This window comes from Euprymna scolopes, chromosome 23 (genome assembly GCF_053919585.1).
Source record: "Euprymna scolopes isolate OS-2025 chromosome 23, ASM5391958v1, whole genome shotgun sequence".
NCBI lineage: Eukaryota > Metazoa > Mollusca > Cephalopoda > Sepiida > Sepiolidae > Euprymna > Euprymna scolopes.
This window is the reverse complement of record NC_136504.1, coordinates 79,742,109-79,761,776: the sequence shown is the minus strand read 5'-3', so window position 1 is coordinate 79,761,776 and position 19,668 is coordinate 79,742,109. Positions and strand designations below refer to the sequence as shown.

Sequence of the window (19,668 nt, the reverse complement as noted above, 5' to 3'; positions counted from 1 at the left end):
TTTGACTGTCAGCGTGTAATGCGGTTAGAATTATTTGAGAAAATCCTGTTGTAAAATGATTTGACAGGAAAAGATTCGGTTCTCGCTTACTGAAGTTTGGGCTAATGCTGAAAAAAAAGAGGTATAGAATACACACACAAGATTGAGATAGGGATAATATTTGTATTGATTTAAATAGAACAATAACAAAAAAGTCTGTAAAACTGATTGTGTTTGCGGTTTTTGAAGTTCATCTATAATTGCAGAAAGTTACATCTAAGAATAAATGGTTCTTAGAATGTTCAAAGAGGTAGTTGCATTCAGTAAAGGAGAAGAAGGTTCTTACTTGCTGACACCTTAGCGTCCGATTTGAAAAAGAGGCGAACAGATTCTTCGCATTCAGCATGACAAAAGGAAGAACGCCTTGGCCTTTCTTTTAGAACAGGAGGAGTGGTCAAGAAGAGAATCATGGGAGAAAGGGAAGTAACCTTTTTTTATAGTTGACATCCATGCAAATTGTTATCTTGGTTATTCTATAGCAGGATGATGAATATAAATCATAACTATCCCCGTACAAAATGTACTGTTATGGTTCTATTCTTCGTATCTTCATTCACTTCTTCCAGCATTCACCACGTTTCGTTTAGGCAAGATCCGGATTTCTGGATAAAGCTTCCTTCTCAAAAATATGCTGATCCTTGACGTTTCGTTTAGGCAAGATCCAGATTTCTGGATAAAGCTTCCTTCTCGAAAATATGCTGATCCTTGACGTTTCGTTTAGGCAAGATCCAGATTTCTGGATAAAGCTTCCTTCTCGAAAATATGCTGATCCTTGACGTTTCATTTAGGCAAGATCCAGTTTCTGGATAAAGCTTCCTTCTCGAAAATATGCTGATCCTTGACGTTTCATTTAGGCAAGATCCAGATTTCTGGATAAAGCTTCCTTCTCGAAAATATGCTGATCCTTGACATTTCGTTTAGGCAAGATCCAGATTCTGGATAAAGCTTCCTTCTCAAAAATATGCTGATCCTTGATGTTTTTGTTGGGGATTTTTTTCCAATCTTTGTAATTACTCTAGGCTTTTCATATTGATCTTATGAGATACGTTGTTTGCAGGCTGTCCACCTTCCGGATATTTAATCCTTTCTTGAAAAAGTCATGTTTTTTCTTGATCGAGGAAGGTATGAGGGGATGCCTTCTCACTAACTCCCAGCTTCAGCTATGGCTTACTTTTGGATGTGGAGTGAGTACGAAGGTAAGGGATGCAGATGTATATGAGGATGTAAGGGTTAGGGTATAGCTGAAGAGTTGAGAATGTTTGTTTGCTTTGTGAGATTAACAAATATTGTATTTTCTAAAAGTACCCACCCATCAACAAATGGGAAACAATATTTTTATTGAGATTTACTAATTAATTATCCATTACTAAATCTACCAACAGGGAAGCCATATGTTTTTATTAGAAACATTCTTTGTTTATTTATTTTCTTTTTCTTTTCTATTTTTAATTTCTTTCTTTCTTTCCCTTTCTTTCATTTTCATTCTTTTTCTTTATATATTTTTTCTTTCATTCCTTTTCTTTTTTCTATTTTTCTTTCATTCCGTTCTCTCATTTTTTTTCTTTGTTTTTCTTTCCTTTCTTCCCTTTTTCTTTTTACTTCCATTTCTTTTCGTTTCTTTTTCTTTCCTTTCTGTTCTTTCTTGTTTCTTTCCTTTTCCTTCTTTTTTCTTTAATTTCTTTTCCTTCCTCTTTCTTTTACTTAACACTCACATAAATACATTCAAATCGCATATCTTCTAAGCTCGTTAAAATTTCATCAACAAAAAAAGCTGTCCTTTTATTGCTTTCGATGCAGACAATCATAAACAATAAATTGATTTTTATTTACATTTATTGATTAACATGATTTTAATTTCTAGTGACATCATTTAAGTGTTGTTAAAGAAATTTAAAATGGCTCTTTTTTTCTTTCTTTTGTTTAACATTTTACAGAGTGAAGTCTTTCAAAATAATTTATTAATTTAACTGAAATGGCTATTCGACCTTTACTCGAGTAGAGATTGATATGTCTAATTTATTCATTCATTTGTTCTTGAAGCTATCAGATTTTTTTTGTGAAAATCACTCCAGACAAGGCGTGAAGCCACTTAATGTAAAGAGTAAACAAAAACAAAGACAGGAGATGTCCATTGATCTTATAGGTGTATCAGAAAGTGGCCATTAAAAATGATCCAACTTACTATTTTTTGAAGCTTATAACTACTTGAAAAATGTAATTCAAACCCTATTTATTTTTCAATTAAAGGAGCAAAGACCAAATTTAAAAAAAAAAATAACAGGTTTAATAGCAAATTATGCAATATTTGTCATTTAAAGCGGTTTTCTTTTAAAAAGATATAAAGAAAAATCAACATATTTTGACTTGCTTCGATAAATATATGTATATATAAATACCAAAAAATCACTTACCTATAAAAAATACTATTAAATGGATAGCTCCAGTCTTCAATGTTAAGAATTTGTCCATATTTATATTTTAAATTCCATGTATATTTTAAATAAAAGGATTTTTAAAGCGAGGGTCGTAGAAAACCGCATTTTCGTAACATGTTTTGCGCTAAGCTTAAAAGAGCTCCTCCTGTTACTATGGAATTTATCAAATATGGATTCGTCCAAGGGATATATTTATATATAGTATTTTTCGTCCTCCGTAGTTAAAAAGAAACACACATTCACTTATAAGTTTTTTCCCTAAAACAAAAAATCCAGTTCACCGATTTTTTAAAATTCTCTTAATGAAATACACGAGTTTTTGATTGATATATTTTAATACTTCTTTATCGACTGAATTTTTTTTTTTAATATCTAAAAAAAAAAAACATTGAATGAAATAGAAAAATTTGCCGTCAGCGTCCGGTATTTACTGGACTAACATGAGCTTTCATTAAAAAAAAAAAAGAAAAGAAAGAAAATCAACGTGTTTTTTTTTTTTAAAACGGTTTTACACTTTGGACTTTACAGGTAAATTTCCAAAAAACTATTCTTTTTTTTTTTTAATTAGAATATTTTCTTTATTGATCTTTTATCTTCAATTTGTGATATATAAAACTTTGGTACATAAATTAATTATTAAATTTTTAATAGACATTTCAAAATGGGGGGGATGAATTTAAAAAAAAAAAAACGTTTGTCTAAAATATTATATTTAGTTTATTGGAAAGAGCATACACTTTCACATTGACCCTGAAAATATCGTAAAAATTGAACCAGTAGAAAAATTTTGATAGATTTTTAAAGTTGCAAAATTGAAAAATATTTAACTCGTAAAATTGATTTCATTACGTGAAAAAAATGGCTGCATGAAGGCGCGCCGGCATTTTGTAAACATTTTGTAAACATTGTTTTTTAAAAAATAAAAAAAAAATGGGTTTGTATTACTGTACACATAGATTCGAAAAAGTTGTCTAAAAACAAATATATAACAAATAAATGTTATCAAAGGCAAGACAAGTTACTTTTCTATCTAACTGGATAATTTTTTAGTGTATTTATTTAATGTAACATGTTTATTCAGCTCGAAAAACATACAGTGTTTACCTATGTATTTGAAAATTGCAAATGGCGGGGCACTCTCTGGTAAACACGGTAAGCTTGGGAAAATGAGTTAAAACTAAAAAACTAACAAAAATATTGTTAGAAACTCGTTCAATATATGTTACCGTGAAATAGACTGACATATATTCGGTGGGTTTTTAACAGTATTCTGCATATTTTTTTTTTTAGTTTTAACTCATTTTCCCAAACTTACCGTGTTTACCAGAGAGTGCCCCCCATTTGCAATTTTCATCGGTAAACATTGTATGTTTTTCGAGCTGATAAACATGTTACATTAAATAAAAACACTAAAAAATTATCCAGTTAGGTAGAAAAGTAACTTATCTTGCCTTCCATAACATTTATTTGTTATATATTTGTTTTTTTTTGACAACTTTTTCGGATCTATGTGTACAGTAATACCAACCCTAAAAAAAAATATTTCTATTATTTTTTCAACAACTTTAATAGTTTAATTTGGAAGTATATTCCATACAGAAAATAAACAACCTACTTTAAAAAGAGAAATTACGAGTTTTTTATATTTTATTCACAGTTTTCTGTTGGGGGTGTCAAAAATTCCTCCAAATTTCTGGTACACCTATTAGCCTTGAAAAGACTAAGATTAAAAGTAGGCAGAAACAGTCAGCAGGAAGAGAGTTCCAGAAGCCTGCGGTTCTTGGGCACCTGTGTCTTATTATTTGGGACTTTTTTTTTTTTTTTTTTTTTTTTTTTTTACATTTTTAAAGAACTATTTTAAGATGAAGAGAGATCCGCAAATGTCCAAGTTTTGTATTTTTAACAAAACAACAGCAACAACAACAACAACAACAACAACAATAATTATTATTATTATTATTATTATTATTATTATTATTATTATTATTATTATTATTTTAGTAATATAATAAAGACAAAATAGATATTAATTATCTGAACATTTGTTGAATAAAAATAAATTACAATTCTTTTTATTACGAAAGTTTAAATTTTGTAAAAAGTTCGTTTTCGAAGAAAAAAATTGCACTCATGAACGATTATTCAAAACTAAATTTGACAACTTTCATTCATTTCAGAATTTCTAATAGTAGTAATGACATTAATATAAATAATAACAGTAATGTTAATGTTCCTATTTACAATGCCTCTCCGTTGGGACAGAGTTAGATACCAGGGTCGTTTTATTTTATTTACTTTTTTTCTCTTTTCTTTAACGTAGAGAAAAGGAACAAAAATAAAAATTGTCTCAGTCGGGAAGGATCTCTCTCTACCGACAGAGAACAAGAAACCGAAGTGGAAGTGCAGACAATGTTAACAATGACAGTGGTGCCAAGATTTGTTTTTATCTCTAAAAAAAACGAACAAATATTTTCTAAAAACATCTCGAATGCATTAAAAAAATCATTTTTTCCCCTCTTTGCTTTCAATGAATGAGACAAATACTTTAATTGAATGTAATGACCTTTTTTGAAACAACACGTCCATTTCGTGCTTTTCAACGAAGGTGTTTATTATTTACGACGGTTGCTTAGCAACTTCCTAGTCTAGCAACACAGACGCTTGTTTCTTCTCGCTGAAGAAAAACGTTCAGAAGAAAATAAAGAATATATCCGAAAATCTTTCATCCTTTTTTTTTACAGATTTAGAAATTAATGACCGGATTTGTAGATTGAACTAGAATAACAACATCAAAAGGTCGCGATAATGGACGCCGAGTTAAATGGTGGCAAAATGGAACTTTTGTAAGTTAATGTTTAGTTTTTGTTTTGAAAAAAAAAAAAACGGAAACTTGCTCATATTGAATTTTCTCGCTTACGCTATTCAGAATTCTTGGCCGTCTGCCGCCAACAATCATAAAACAAGAACAAAAAAAAAAATTTCAGGAAAAATTTGGGTATTTCTGCATTTAGCAACCCGCGATTTCTCTTCGGAATTTGGAATAGGGGTGTGTGATCGAAGCAAATTCAATATCACCCGAAAATTTACCTTGCTTGCATTTTGGCATAACTTCGGGATAAGGGTCACGTGTTTCTTTCTTTTTTTTTTTTTTTCTCTCCCAACTTCTAACAAATATAATGTTTGTTTGTTTTTTTTTTTTTTTGCTTTGTTTTCACAAATAAACTATTGCGTTAACACGTTTAGCATATGATTGTCGAAAGAAAATTACGTGCTTAAGACAGAGTAATAGATCGATTTTTTTTATGTCGTTTTGAGCAAAAATAATGTTATGTACTTAATTGGCATATCGAAAATAGTAATATATCCAAAAATTACGAAAATTCATCGAATAGAATAATTGCTATTGTGTTTTCAGTAAAAAAAAAAAAAAAAAAAAAAAAAGCGGGGGGTTACTACTAGGACGGAATCTCTTTTTTTGGTTTTCTGTTGGGACATGGGGAGAGTGCATAGCAGGGGCAGACAAATGTAATTTTAGGACCTAATCGAAAATAAATGCGTGTTTTGTTTGTTTGTTTTATTAGTATTTTTGTTTTTGTTTTTTTGCTTGTTTGTTTTTAGGGTTTTTTTTAATACGCATGTATTTTTGGTTGGGTCCTGAAATTTCATTTGTCTGCCCTGCTAATACACTCTCCCCATGACCCAGTTGAAAACCAAAAACGTGATTCCGCCATTATACTGCACAAGTGCCAAAAAAGTCTATCAATATAGGCTACAAATGTCGGAAGCCATGACGGTGTAAATAAAGGGCACGGTTATGATGTCCCCTGTGTGTGAACTCTTCACTGTCATCTTTATAACATCTAAAAAATGCAATTTTACCCAATTTTTCGTAAAAATTACCTTTAACTATAAATAACTTTCTACTCGATGAATTTTCTAAATTTGTAGATATATTACTATTTTCGACATGACAAAATTATTTTTGCTTAAATGGCATATTAAAAAAAAAAAAAGTCTATCAGTCGACTCCCTCTAAGCAAGCATCAAAAATTGTAGTTAAATCCTAATTCAGTCACTAAAATTAGGGTGAAATGTGTATCTGCAATATTCTTAAATAACTTACGCTTCTTCTACACTATTGAGTTTCACATGAAAACAATGGTATCTACGCATTCCTCGTATTTTTAAGATGATTATATCCAAAAATTACGAAAATCGATAAGATAGAAAATTATTTATTAAAGAAAATAGAAAATAGAATTTGATGAAAACGATCGTATTTGCTTATGTAAGACACAGAGAGTTCAAAAGGGAGGTAATTTTCCGTTTCGATTTTAACACGATGACCGCAATTTTTCACCTGCTAACACGATTAAAGTTGTTTTTTCTAAGAATTCAGGTAATTTCAACTGCATAATTTGAAATCTGGCATTATAATTTATTATAATTTATTAGAATCTATTAGAATTTATTAGAATTTATCATAATTTATTAGAATTTATTAGAATTTATTAGAATTGACAACAAAAAATATCAGTAGAAACCATTGTTTTTATCTGAAAACTTCATTTATCGACTACAAACTTTTGTTCTGCTAGTGTAGAAGTGCACTCATTTTTATTTATAAAAAATAAGGTGTTTGGCCAGAATTTCTTCTCATGAAAATAATAAAAATAACAATAATAATAATAATAATAATGTATGTATGTAATCGTGATTAAAAGAAAATATAGTGCACCAAAAATCATGTACACTATTCAAGTAGTTTTTTTTTTTTTTAAATCAAATTTTATGTGTAAACTGAGTGACGATGAGTGTTTGGGTTTTCCAAGGAGTTGGGAAGCATTTCTCCTTTATACATCAATTGAACAGCTTTACAAGAATGGATGCTAGTTGCAGTTGCAACTTTTTGAGTACTATGTCACTGAAACAACAGTCTAGTTAGTATTGGAAATGGGGTAGAAAATGGGGAGGCAGCTCAACAAGAACTTGTTTACATTGGACTTGAAGACCACCATAGTGTACTCATCTGGAAAGCAGAACAACGGAACGGAAATTCACAGGTGGGCAATTCTAGGAAAGAAGCTTTGTTCATGGAATTTGCATTTAGATTTAGGCACAGATAGTGAGGGTGGGAAACTGTTGATAGTAGTTTTAGCTAGACGAGTGTTTTTCATGAAATTTTGGCAAGGGGGACCATAAATTGAAGTTCAGATGAGCATTTGCTATGAGACAGACTTGCAACATTTCTTCCGTGGAAAAGAGGTTGCAGGGAAGAAAAAAGGGCATCACCAACTAGGTTTCTAAGTCGGTTTTAAAGTTTGTCAAAGCAGAATAAGGGCGCTCAGAATAGCTCCCACTCAGATATGGCAATAGTGCTATATTTTATGACATATCTGACATATAAATAGAGGAATTTGTTGGGAATTAGATACTTTGTGGAGCAGTAAAATGATGTAACTAGTTTTTCAGCAATCTTCATAACAAATTTGATGTAAGTCTTCTATTTCAGGTCAGGTGTAAAGATCAGACCTAGAAGTTTGTCAAAACAGAAGGCCTCTTTTAGACGAGAGCCATTCATATCAATTGGGGTCAAGTGGGGAGATCATTGATGAAGATAAGGAAAAAAGTTGGGGTCAAGTGGGAGATCATTGATGAAGATAAGGAAAAAAGTTGGACCCAGGATGGATCCCAGAGGCATGAATGCCAGCATTGATACTTTGAGCTTCAGACTTTTGCTCATCAATGACTATTTGTATAAATCTATTGGAGAGAAAAGATTTGATGGGTGAAAAGATATTTCCAGATATTTCATAGTTGGAAATCTTCTGAAGTAGACCTTTATACTAAACCCTATCAAATGTCTTTGATATGTCAAGAGCTATTGCTTTTGAGAGGAAACGCCTGTCGATAGACTCACTGATCCTATGTGAAATTATAACCCTGTACATCCTCCGGGCTGCATCCATCGGATGCTGGTTCATGGGACCATATTTGTGATATACGCTTGGCCGTGTTTGTCAATCCTGGCTCACAGGATCGTAGATGCAACCCAGCAGGGCTACATTCTTAATTGTCTAGTGGTGGACCTTTCAAGGGTGACCAGACTCTCACTGGTCACTGGAAAATACCGCTCTGCACGCAAAATATGTATGACCCTAAGTCTGTGTGGCAACACTGTCTACTTCGGCCGTCGCTTTGACTTTGTGCTGAATCTGGTCTGTGTCTTCCATTGTCTGGCGTCAGGGCATATCTGAAATAAACTGCATCATCATTTAGGTTGGATATCAAGAAGTAAAGAAAAACTCAGGCTCATTTCCTTATAACCAAACAAAATAATTATCGATAAAATATTCTGAAAATATACAGCGTACACTCATATAAAGTTAAGTTCTTTGGGTTCCTAACGGCTTCGTGATGCAGGTTGTACAACTTTAGTTCGTTTAGACAATTTCCCAGCTAAAAACAAGAGCTTTTCAACTTAGCTTTTCTGGGAGTTTCTGGCCTTCAGGGCCAAGCCCAGAGTGATACGTTCTTTCTAACACCAGTCAGCTAAAGGTTCATATATCTAAAAACACAATCGTTTTTATTAAATTGGCTTCTTCCCCCTCTGTCATTTGAAGATTACTTCTTTCTCTTTTCCTCTGAACCTCTTTTCCTCTATCCCATTATTTTATATTCTTTTTCTTTTCTCTTTTCTTGTGAATCTCTTTTTCTCTTTCATAACCATATCTCTTTTTAATTCTATTTTTCCCCTTTTCTTTCTTTCCCTCCAACTCAAATTACTTTTCTCTCAAAGAAGCTGTATTATCTTCCAAGGTTCAATTCCCATCACTTACTTGGTGGTCGAGCATTTAGCTATAACAGTTGGACCAAATGACAACATTTCCTAGATAATAGAGCAGACCTCTCGTTGCCCTGTTAACTTCACTTCTCTTTTCTGTTTATCATATCGGCAATAAAACATATTCCAGACTTTGGAGAAAAAGATAAATTTCTAATACCGCATGTCAAACACCCTACCCAACTTTTAACCTGTAACAGGGTGAATTGGTGTTACCCGGGCAAGTAACATTGTTACAAAATTACTGTCAGTACATCATTTGTAGATCTCACCGGATGGAAACCCTATTGCTTATCAATAAGTTGTTTTTGGTGAAGTGGTTGACAATTTCTCTTTTAACATGGATTCAAGCAACTTACGCATGTGTACTGATTGGTGTGTATTGATTGGTGTGTACTGATTGGTGTGTACTGATTGGTGTGTATTGATTGGTGTGTACTGATTGGTGTGTATTGATTGGTGTGTACTGATTGGTGTGTACTGATTGGTGTGTATTGATTGGTGTGTACTGATTGGTGTGTATTGATTGGTGTGTATTGATTGGTGTGTATTGATTGGTGTGTACTGATTGGTGTGTACTGATTGGTGTGTATTGATTGGTGTGTACTGATTGGTGTGTACTGATTGGTGTGTATTGATTGGTGTGTACTGATTGGTGTGTACTGATTGGTGTGTATTGATTGGTGTGTACTGATTGGTGTGTACTGATTGGTGTGTACTGATTGGTGTGTACTGATTGGTGTGTATTGATTGGTGTGTACTGATTGGTGTGTACTGATTGGTGTGTATTGATTGGTGTGTACTGATTGGTGTGTATTGATTGGTGTGTACTGATTGGTGTGTACTGATTGGTGTGTATTGATTGGTGTGTACTGATTGGTGTGTACTGATTGGTGTGTACTGATTGGTGTGTACTGATTGGTGTGTATTGAGATGCAGAAGACCAATCTCCAGTATTTTTAATATTGGACAAACTAATGAGGTTTTTCAAGGTGTTGGGAAGCATTTCTCCTTTATACATCGAGTGAACAGCTTTACAAGAATGGGTGTTAGTTCCAGTTGCAACTTTTTGAGTACTATAACTGGAATATTGTCAGGACCAATTGTTTTGTTGGCATTAAAGTTCTTGATGAGTGTTGCAATATTATGAACAGATATGTGAATGTCACTCAGATTATTTTCAGTTTGGGGGGGAAATTTGGGAGGTTGGAGGCCTTGACTGCATAGGGTTGAGTTTGCTGCAATGTTCTTGGCAAAACGTTAGTCAGATGCTAAGGAAATCACGTGATGCTCAAGATAGAGGACATCCATCTATTTAGGACGTTGTTTATTATTCACTCAAACTCATAGGAACCACGTCTCTGTTCTTCTACTTTAGACTTGATGGACAGAGCATATGACACTCTCGTGTTTTGCTGTGATTTCTGGCAAGAAAGAGAGAGAATAGGGACTTTAGTTTTAAAACATCTGTTACGTTTAAATCAGTTGAAGTTGTGGTTTCTGTGTGCACTATCAGCAGCACATTCAGGAGTGTACCATGGCTGGATTTATGATTTCTTGTCAGAATTTTTTGGAGGGTATGTAGCTGTCTGTGTCAGGTAGTTAACCAATCAGTTAAGTCAGATGCTGTATCAGACACATTTTTTTTAAACATAGAACGTAGGATATATATATATTATTTTAATTGGAATTCATTACTGAGATGAGTATTATTCATGTTAATTTATTTATTGCGACAACAGCTATGGATGGCAGTGATTGCAGAGAATGCAGTTGGGAGATTCGAAGTTCCTATCCGTCGCGGTTACCACCTGATGCAGGCCAGAGGAATAGTTGGCCGAAACGTCGTGAAACAACAACTAATAAAGATGAGAATAATAGTCCGCAATAAATAAATTAATAAAACATAGGAGTAGTTTCAATATAAACGTTCAGAAACCGTCGCAGTCAGCCATCGAGTATTGGTACACTGTTTGATAGAGAGGGATATTTGGGGTTTTGTCCTGTTTTTTTTTTATCTTTATTAAAATAACCGAGTGATCAGAAGATTCTATTGTAGACAGAGCAGGACATGTTAGAAAAAGTTCTAGAAGACTTGCAAATTGTCCATTAGATTGAATAGTCGAGTAGGTTCATTTACAATCTTTTAGGTCATAAGAGAGGGAGAAATCATGACAAAATCTCCCTTCATCATCTGTTTTATTTTAATGAATTAGCCATTCAACATTGTGAACATTAAAATCTCCACAAACATGAATGCTGGCTGAGGGTATAATCAATTTGCTTGGCGATACTTTCAAACATAGCTAGTCTATCATTGTGAGGATAGAAGAGGGCAAATATAAGTGCTGTGCTCTGAATAAGCACGTGTAGGGATGTTCGAGGTCTACTTTGGAGATGTCCCTGCCACAAGGGAAGGTATCCTTGATGTAGGCACATATTCCATGCCCAGGGCGATCTTGATGGTCTGGTTTGGATATGAAGTTAGAATAGCCTTTGATAGGGAAGTCTGCTAGGGAAGCAGTTGAGAAATGCCAGTTTCAGAAAAGAACAACAGGTCAGGTTTGGTTCTCTGCAATTTGATTTGAACCTCTGGAAGTTTGAAACATAGAAATTAGAGAAGGAGACCTTGGAGTGGAGTGCTTATGGGAAGACCACTTAGAACGAACATTCCAACCCACCCAAACCTGCTCAGCTCTGGATGGCCTGACTTAGATATCTTCTGCATGAAAGACGACATGCTAAAAGCCCAACAACAATAACACACACACTACATCAAATACAAGGCAAAAGAGTTGCCAGTATTAGAGACTGGAATGAGGGTATGAATAAGAGATTAAGAACCCAGAAGGCACCATCATCAATGCCACTTCCACTGCCTACTCCTTCCTCTTGCAAAATGGTAAGAAAACCATCTAACAAAATAGTCGACATCATAGCCAAACCAACACAAAGTCGAAGCAAACTGGCAGCCAACCAAATGTGAAACACTACTCCAAATCCCACAACTACAACACCGACAACAATAACACTCACAACTACATAAAACCACCCCCTTACAACACCTTTCGACCCTCATAGAGAGACAATGACTACCCATCAAATTGGACCTTAAGAAAAAATAGTTTGGACACCTAACATACACAAATTAACTATAAAAAAAAGGGGGATGTTTTATTCAATTGTAAATCCATCTTAGAATGACGTCCCCCGAATGACGTCACTTCTTTCTTTACACTAAAGGAGGCTTTAGTCGCCATCTTGATCATAACTTATACACACGTCTTGTTGTTCTTCAAGCCTACTAACAAAACAGTTGTAATTGGTCCCCCGACGATTGGATCTAGTAATTCACTTCTGTTTGCCTGTTTGTTTGTTCTTACTTTTCTCAATAACCATGCTTTGGATTTTTTAAAATTTTGCCCAAACATTAGTCATGGTAAAAGTAAATTTTTGCCAGAACGGATTTTCCGGAATAACTCTGGTTACCCCCTATAATATAGAGGTAAAATTCACCCAAAATCGTTTGTCCTTACTTTTCTCAATAACCACTTCTTGAATGTTTTTGGAAATTTTGCACAAACATTAGTCATGGTGAAAGTAAATTTTTGCCAGAATAGATTTTCCGGAATAACTCTGGTTGTGTTATAGGCATTATGGGGGTAAAATTGCCCCCAAATCGTTTGTCCTTTCATTTGTTTGCACTTTTCTCAATAACCATTCCTTGAATTTTTTGAAATTTTGAACAAACATTAGTGAAAGTAAATTTTTCCCTGCATCCTCGGCTTATTTATCTCAAAATTTTAATTATTTTATAAAAACTAAAAATATTTTTTAATTCAATGTTCACATGTTTCTTTTTTGTGCTATTCGTAATTTACTATGTTTATTTTGCTTTTATCAATAAGCTGTTTGAAACTCTTTGAAATATCTCCCTTTGGAATTTTTCAAAAATAAAAACAAAAAGTTGTCCTCCAAACCTAAAACACACAAGTGACTTATAAGGATGGCAACTATACTTTCCCGGCTGAGTTTTCATTTGGTCGTTTTAAAATGAAAGTAAACTTGCTATCATTTAGTATTTTAATGTTTGTCGATTCAAATAAAGATAATTTCGTCCTTTAATAAAAATAAACATGAAACTAACTTTGATGGTAAATAATCAAAAGGTAAAAAGATCTTTTTTAGGGTCATGTTAATTTGTAGTCTCTTAACTGGTGAATAAAAAAGCAGATAAAAGCATTTTTATATATACTGTGTATGTTAATTACTGTGTGTAAAATGCGTGCGAATCCTTAAATCAATGGTTCATGAAATATTTTAAAAGTATCAAAATATTTACAGGAATGTGCGTATGTAAAAAATAACCTTTCAATGAAAATTTATTCAGAAATGGTAATAAAACGGGTTTTTAATCACATAAAAGTTTCTGCAACCTGAAGCAATAAATGCAGTCGAAAAAATATTTAAGCAAAGTCGAAAAAATAAACAGATTTTACCAAAAATAAAAATTAAATTGCGACCTTATTAATTGAAATTTCACTCTTGGCTTTCTCTGTAGCAAACTGCTGCATTAAACTCTTCGTGTCAATTTCTCAGCTTATTCATTTTCAATGCTTATAACAGATAAGCCAGCCAGTCTTTTCCGAGACACGGAGTTACTAAAAATTTTTTCCTTAGTTTCAATTGAGAGAAACTACACTCACAGAATGGCACTTTAACTGGCAACATGGTTGCAATTCTGAGTGCAAAAGCTATGTTTGGAGATGAATCAACAAATGTGTGCTTCATTAGATAATTTAGACATTCATTAGCGAAAAATGTAATACACTTTTTACTGTCCATGAGGTTGACGAAATTGATCATTTCTCTTTCAAGTTTCTCACAGTCAATATCGCCCTCTTCAAAACCTTTTGTGAAAGTGTTATATCGTGAGATGCGTTGGATCAATATAATATAAAATATCTTACTGCAGGGAGTCCAGCCTTCACGTTGGGTATGTAGCAGCTCATGAGGAAAGAAACGTAACTCTTGTGAACAAATAAGGAAACATTTCACTGTTACATAACGATATACGTTTATTAAGAAGAGACGCACACACACGTAACTACAATTCAAACATAATAGATGAAAGTTAGAAGTCCAAATATGATAAATCGATGAACGGGAATTATGTTCATCTGGCCATTTTCAAAGTCACTCTCAGTTTTTCCCTTCACTGTCCACTTCCGGTCGTTCATCTCGCGAGAAATCTCGAGAAATTAAAGTTTAGGACTACGGACAAAGGGAGGCGACTTTGCCCAAAGAAGTATAGAGTTACTCCCCTTTACATTATATTTTTGTTTCATCACAACAGAAAGCAACGCAGCATAATGGCAACATGTTCGAAATTATCGCAGTTTTCATGTTGCTTCCGCCACACAAACAACCTTACTTTGACTTAAAATCACTCATGTTTTCTAAACCATCCCTGAAGACTTTGTGAAATTGTGTCCATGAGTGGATAGAATATTCTCAGATTGCAGATAGTTAAAGAAAGAAATAAAAGCAATTGCTGAGTTTGCAGCATCTGCAATTACCAGATAAAGTCGATGACTGACGTATGGCATGTAGTCAGCTTTTTTTATTGACTTCTAAGAAACGCACCCACACGTTAAGATATTTTCCTCGTATGTTGGATCATCATACCCATGACTGCAACAGTCTTCTATGGCAACGCCATATTTGGACAGAAAGTTGAACATTTTTTTTAATTATTATAAAGGATATTGTTTAATTTTTATAAGGTATCTGCATATTACAAACATTTTAAAGCGCCTTGTTTTCTTATTACCAGTGAAGCCGCTTAAAAGTTTTTTTCTTTATTTTCAGGTGGAGCAAAAGTTATAATGGTTCTAAAATCGAATACATTGACCAGCAAACATACTGCTATGTAAATGGAAAAAATGTCGTCTTTTCTGATGGCAAGAAACCATTTGTGTTTCCAGGCAAAGGAATCAGTGCATTTGCTGTTCATAAATGGAATAAATACATCGCCATCGGTTCCAGAGGTTTAGACCCAAGCATTGAAATCTACAGCTTTCCTTCATTCGAGACTTACACAACTATAGCATGTATGTTAAGAAAACTTTATGCAATTACATAAATACAGCGTGCTTAAGATATTTGAGGACATTATTCTTATTATAACAGGAATAAAACCATTTTTAAAAGTCGTTTGATCTTACAAAGTTCATAAATAGTTAATGGCTTATCATGGAAAGGTATTTAACTTATCAGAACGTAAGAGACATTGTAGATAAAAGCATTAGAACAGCTGAACTTATTTAGCAAGTACAACACACCATAGGTGTTGAATCTTAGAAGACTCATAAAGTTGATTGCAAAAGAGCATCCTTTGTCAGAAGGAATAATCTGAAATATTGTCCACAAAGACATCCGGTACAAGTCTTACGCGATGAGCAATGGTTATCCTACACCAGAAAAGGTGAAAGAAAATCTCTTAATCAGGACAAATATGCCCCTAAACAAATAAAAAAATGTTCATGGTCACATTGCACCCTAACATTTGCTCTAGCTGCCCAGATCTTAATCTTTTGGACTTCTATGTAAAGAGCATAGCTGAAAAAAAAATTTAATAAGCAGCCTTGTAACATTAAATAATCTATAAAAAATATCTATGGTTAGAGTAATGTCCAAATGAGCAACAATCATCGGATCGTAGCGTATAGGCATTTCATACCTCACATAAAAACCGTTATTGAAGTTGCAGGAGTCTTTAATGATTAAAATTACAAAACAATATATGTATTATTAATCTCGAAAACATTTTTTGTTTGTTTTTGTTGGTAAGAAGACATTATTATCAGTTCTATTATGTTCGTTTTTATGTATATATGTCCTTACATACGTTACGCACCCTGTATGTTTAAACAAAATTCGATGCTTGTGCACTTTTGCCATCGTGCTAAAATAATAACGTTATTATTTTGAAAGACATTCTTAACCTGGGGAGGGGAGGGTGTTTTGTAACGATTCTGTGCTTCCACCTAAGAATTTAATAATAATAATAATAATAATTAAGATATCGTGAAGCTTGAATTTAATCTGAAAAAACTATTTAAAAATAGCACAGTGGCAAAAGTCACAAACACTAAAAAATCAAATCTTTTAATGAATCAATACGGACTGACACTTGACAATATACAAAAAACATCAGTTAATTAACTAATATCATTGTGTAAGTGTTAATACAAATTTATACAAATCGTTTTTAGTATTCATAAGAAACAGCACGTTGTTTCTTATTTCAATGCTAACACAAAAATAGCGCGTGAAAGAGAAAGAAAATGTTTTTTTTTTAATTTCTTCTTTAATTCAAAATTTGACTTTTGTCTTTCGTATTTTGGATAACATCGACCATTTTTTAAGAGTAATATATCTAAAAATGGGAAATGGCAATATATTCTCCGTTATCAAATTTAGATCATATTATGTTTTCTATTTTGGACTTTGAAGACAAAAACTTTTACAGCAGTTAATATATTGTTTTCATAGTAATAAACAAATATACGATATAATTTAATTTTTTGAAATTATTTTTTACATTAACATTTTAGTGGAATTTTGTATAATTTTACTTGAATGCATAAGTTCATAAAAGAAAATTTATGCACACAATAATTAATTATTAAATTTAAACAATATCATTTAAACATAAAAATAATTATAACAAATGTCACCGATGCACAACTGTAAATAATAAAATACAATCAGTATTATTTTCGGTCAAGTTTGTTCGTTTGCTTGTATATAGCTATGCACATCACTCAACCAATCGTCACTAAACTTGGTCAACATATCAGTTATGGTTTAACTTAGAACTGATTTAATTTTGAAATATCTAGGTCAAAGCTAAAACGTCACTGAAAAAAGTGGAAGTAACGCTTTTGGCAATAATGTTGGTTCCGTTCATCATACAGACTTACTACTTGGTCAATATTGTCCTGTCTCTTATACTAACCTTGAACTTTTAATTTATCTTGAAACGTTTGGGTATAGTCTAAATTTTGACAGAATTTCAATTTCCGATTTTTCTCAATTTAATGTATGGAGCCATGTTTTTTTTTTATATATATAATAGCAACCACCTTGCCTTATCAGATAAATATTCTTTTTTAATTATCAATATTTCTCTAGGATAACTTTGGGAATATTTCATAAAATGGGAAATGTAAGACGAAGATAAGACTTTGGTATATACTTACGTTGTCAGACCGAGATACAGACCAAGTGCAAGTGAAATACAAACGATTGCACTGAAATTGCTAGAATCCTGAAAAGATCTCTTGGTTGGACTCACTAAAATATGGGTAAATGTCAGACATCTGGTTGGATGTCTCATCCCCTAGAAGTAAAAGTTTAAGAAAAATGAAAAAAAAATTGGCTAACTTAAATTCGATATTAAAATCTGACTTATTCATCAAACGTACAAAACATTCCATTGACTTTCTATTGACTTAATGATTTTAGTATTAATTTCACTGCCAAAGCATTTAAATTCTGCAAGTTAAATCCTAACATTTGAGTCACACTCACGCGCGCGCGCACACACACACATACACACATGTGTGTGAGATTTCAGTTTCTTGTCTACAGTAACCTTTGATCCGCACTATGGAATCACATTTAAAAAAGTTATTCTTTTAAAATTGTAATCTTTGTTAGAATTTTTCTTCCCAGCTCTGTTTAAACTGTTATCATTGTGGATACTGAATTCAACTAAGGTGGTTACTCTTTCCTCCTTATTCTATATATCCTTGTATCATGTTTAACAGCTAAGTTTTTAAAGTTGTACGGTTGCTTAGTCATAATTATCTTTCAAGGTTCTTGCTGCTACACTGGATGTCCGATCTTTTGCAAAGAAATCGACTGGAGATAACTGCACAATGAAATAGGGCCTCAGCTAGAATCACCAAATAATAATGTCGTCTGTCAGAATAATCGGATATATTTATTAACAAATATTACAAAAAACTGGGCAGTTTTTATCTTAACTTAGAATTGCGCATTAAAGTTATCTTCTTGGAAAAGTAAAGAGATACAGAGATGGCAGGAGTTAACCCTCCCATGTCTTAACCACGAACAACCCTGAATAGATTCTGGAAGAAATCTGATAGAATCAATTTTTAGATTTTTATCATTAATATCTTCTTCTCCCTTTTTGATAAGCAATTTCCCTCACAATTTCTGTATTAATAACACTGTGGCCAAATTGATATGACAACAACCTGCTAAGATGTGATTCCGAGTTTAGTTTTAAGATGCAGCATCTTTTTTATATGCATTCTTACTTTTAAATCACAGTTGATTTTTTCCTTTGATGCCGTGGTAAGGAAAACATATATGATTGAATTGTTTTTTTTTAAGATGCAAAATCTGATTTACAATCCAAATAACATTTTCTTGATAATAAAAAATCCTATTTTATTAACAAATGTAAAATACTCCCAGCCAACGTTAGAGTAGAAAAGATAATTATTTATAAAGTAATATAAAGTGCGGAAAATGAACTAATGATCAAATTAGTGTTATATCACGATTATTTATGAAAGCAATGATTAAATATGAAATTCACTTGCATACCGATGGCCAACGAACTACACAGTCCTCAATAATGAGGACACATAGCGACAAAGCTTTGTCTATAATAAATATATAGTTATTTTATAATCTATATAATTATAAAACTCAAATGACCTTGTAACGAGTGTTGTAACCCAATATCCGGTTTACGACTTCCGGTTGCACATGCGTACATAAACAAATAATTTACGCAACAATAAAATGTATTGTTTTACTGTGTACGTTTTCAGCGTCCCAATTGTTTTGGGTTTTTTTTTTTTCGTGTTTAAATTATCCAAATAAACAATTGTTAATACTTTCTGCATTCTTTTACATTGTTCATTTCCGTATAATGTTTAAGTTATTTTAACGCCATTTTCTTAAGGATAAGTCTACGTTAACCCATTAACAACCATAAGAGCACGTTACAACGTTACAATGTTTTTTTAATTTGTGTTACAAATAAATAATCAACGCGACAATAAAACATATTGTTTTACTGTGTACGTTTTCAGCGTCCTAATTGTTTTTGTTTCTTTTTGCAAGAAACAAAAACAATTAGGACGCTGAAAACGTACACAGTAAAACAATATGTTTTATTGTCGCGTTGATTATATAATAATTATATAAAAGATATATCAAAATTTTAATTTAACTTTAAGTATTATGGTATTTGTTCAGTGCACATTTACATATGACAAACAACTTATAATTCAATGGATATAA

The 19,668-nt window shown here is 32.6% G+C and overlaps 1 protein-coding gene across 5 annotated transcripts in view; it reads left to right on the top strand.

Annotated features, from left to right (window-relative positions):
* Positions 1-5,101: 5,101 nt before the first annotated feature.
* The window catches only part of LOC145246036 (cilia- and flagella-associated protein 43-like), a 456,783-nt gene continuing 442,216 nt past the window's right edge, over positions 5,102-19,668 (top strand). For all 5 annotated transcript variants that reach the window (XM_080107869.1, XM_080107868.1, XM_080107867.1 and 2 more), the window contains exons 1-2: positions 5,102-5,317; positions 15,190-15,431. In XM_080107869.1, the coding sequence (XP_079963995.1) occupies positions 5,280-5,317; positions 15,190-15,431 (280 nt within the window). In that variant the 5' untranslated portion in view covers positions 5,102-5,279. The remainder of the gene's footprint in view (positions 5,318-15,189; positions 15,432-19,668) is intronic.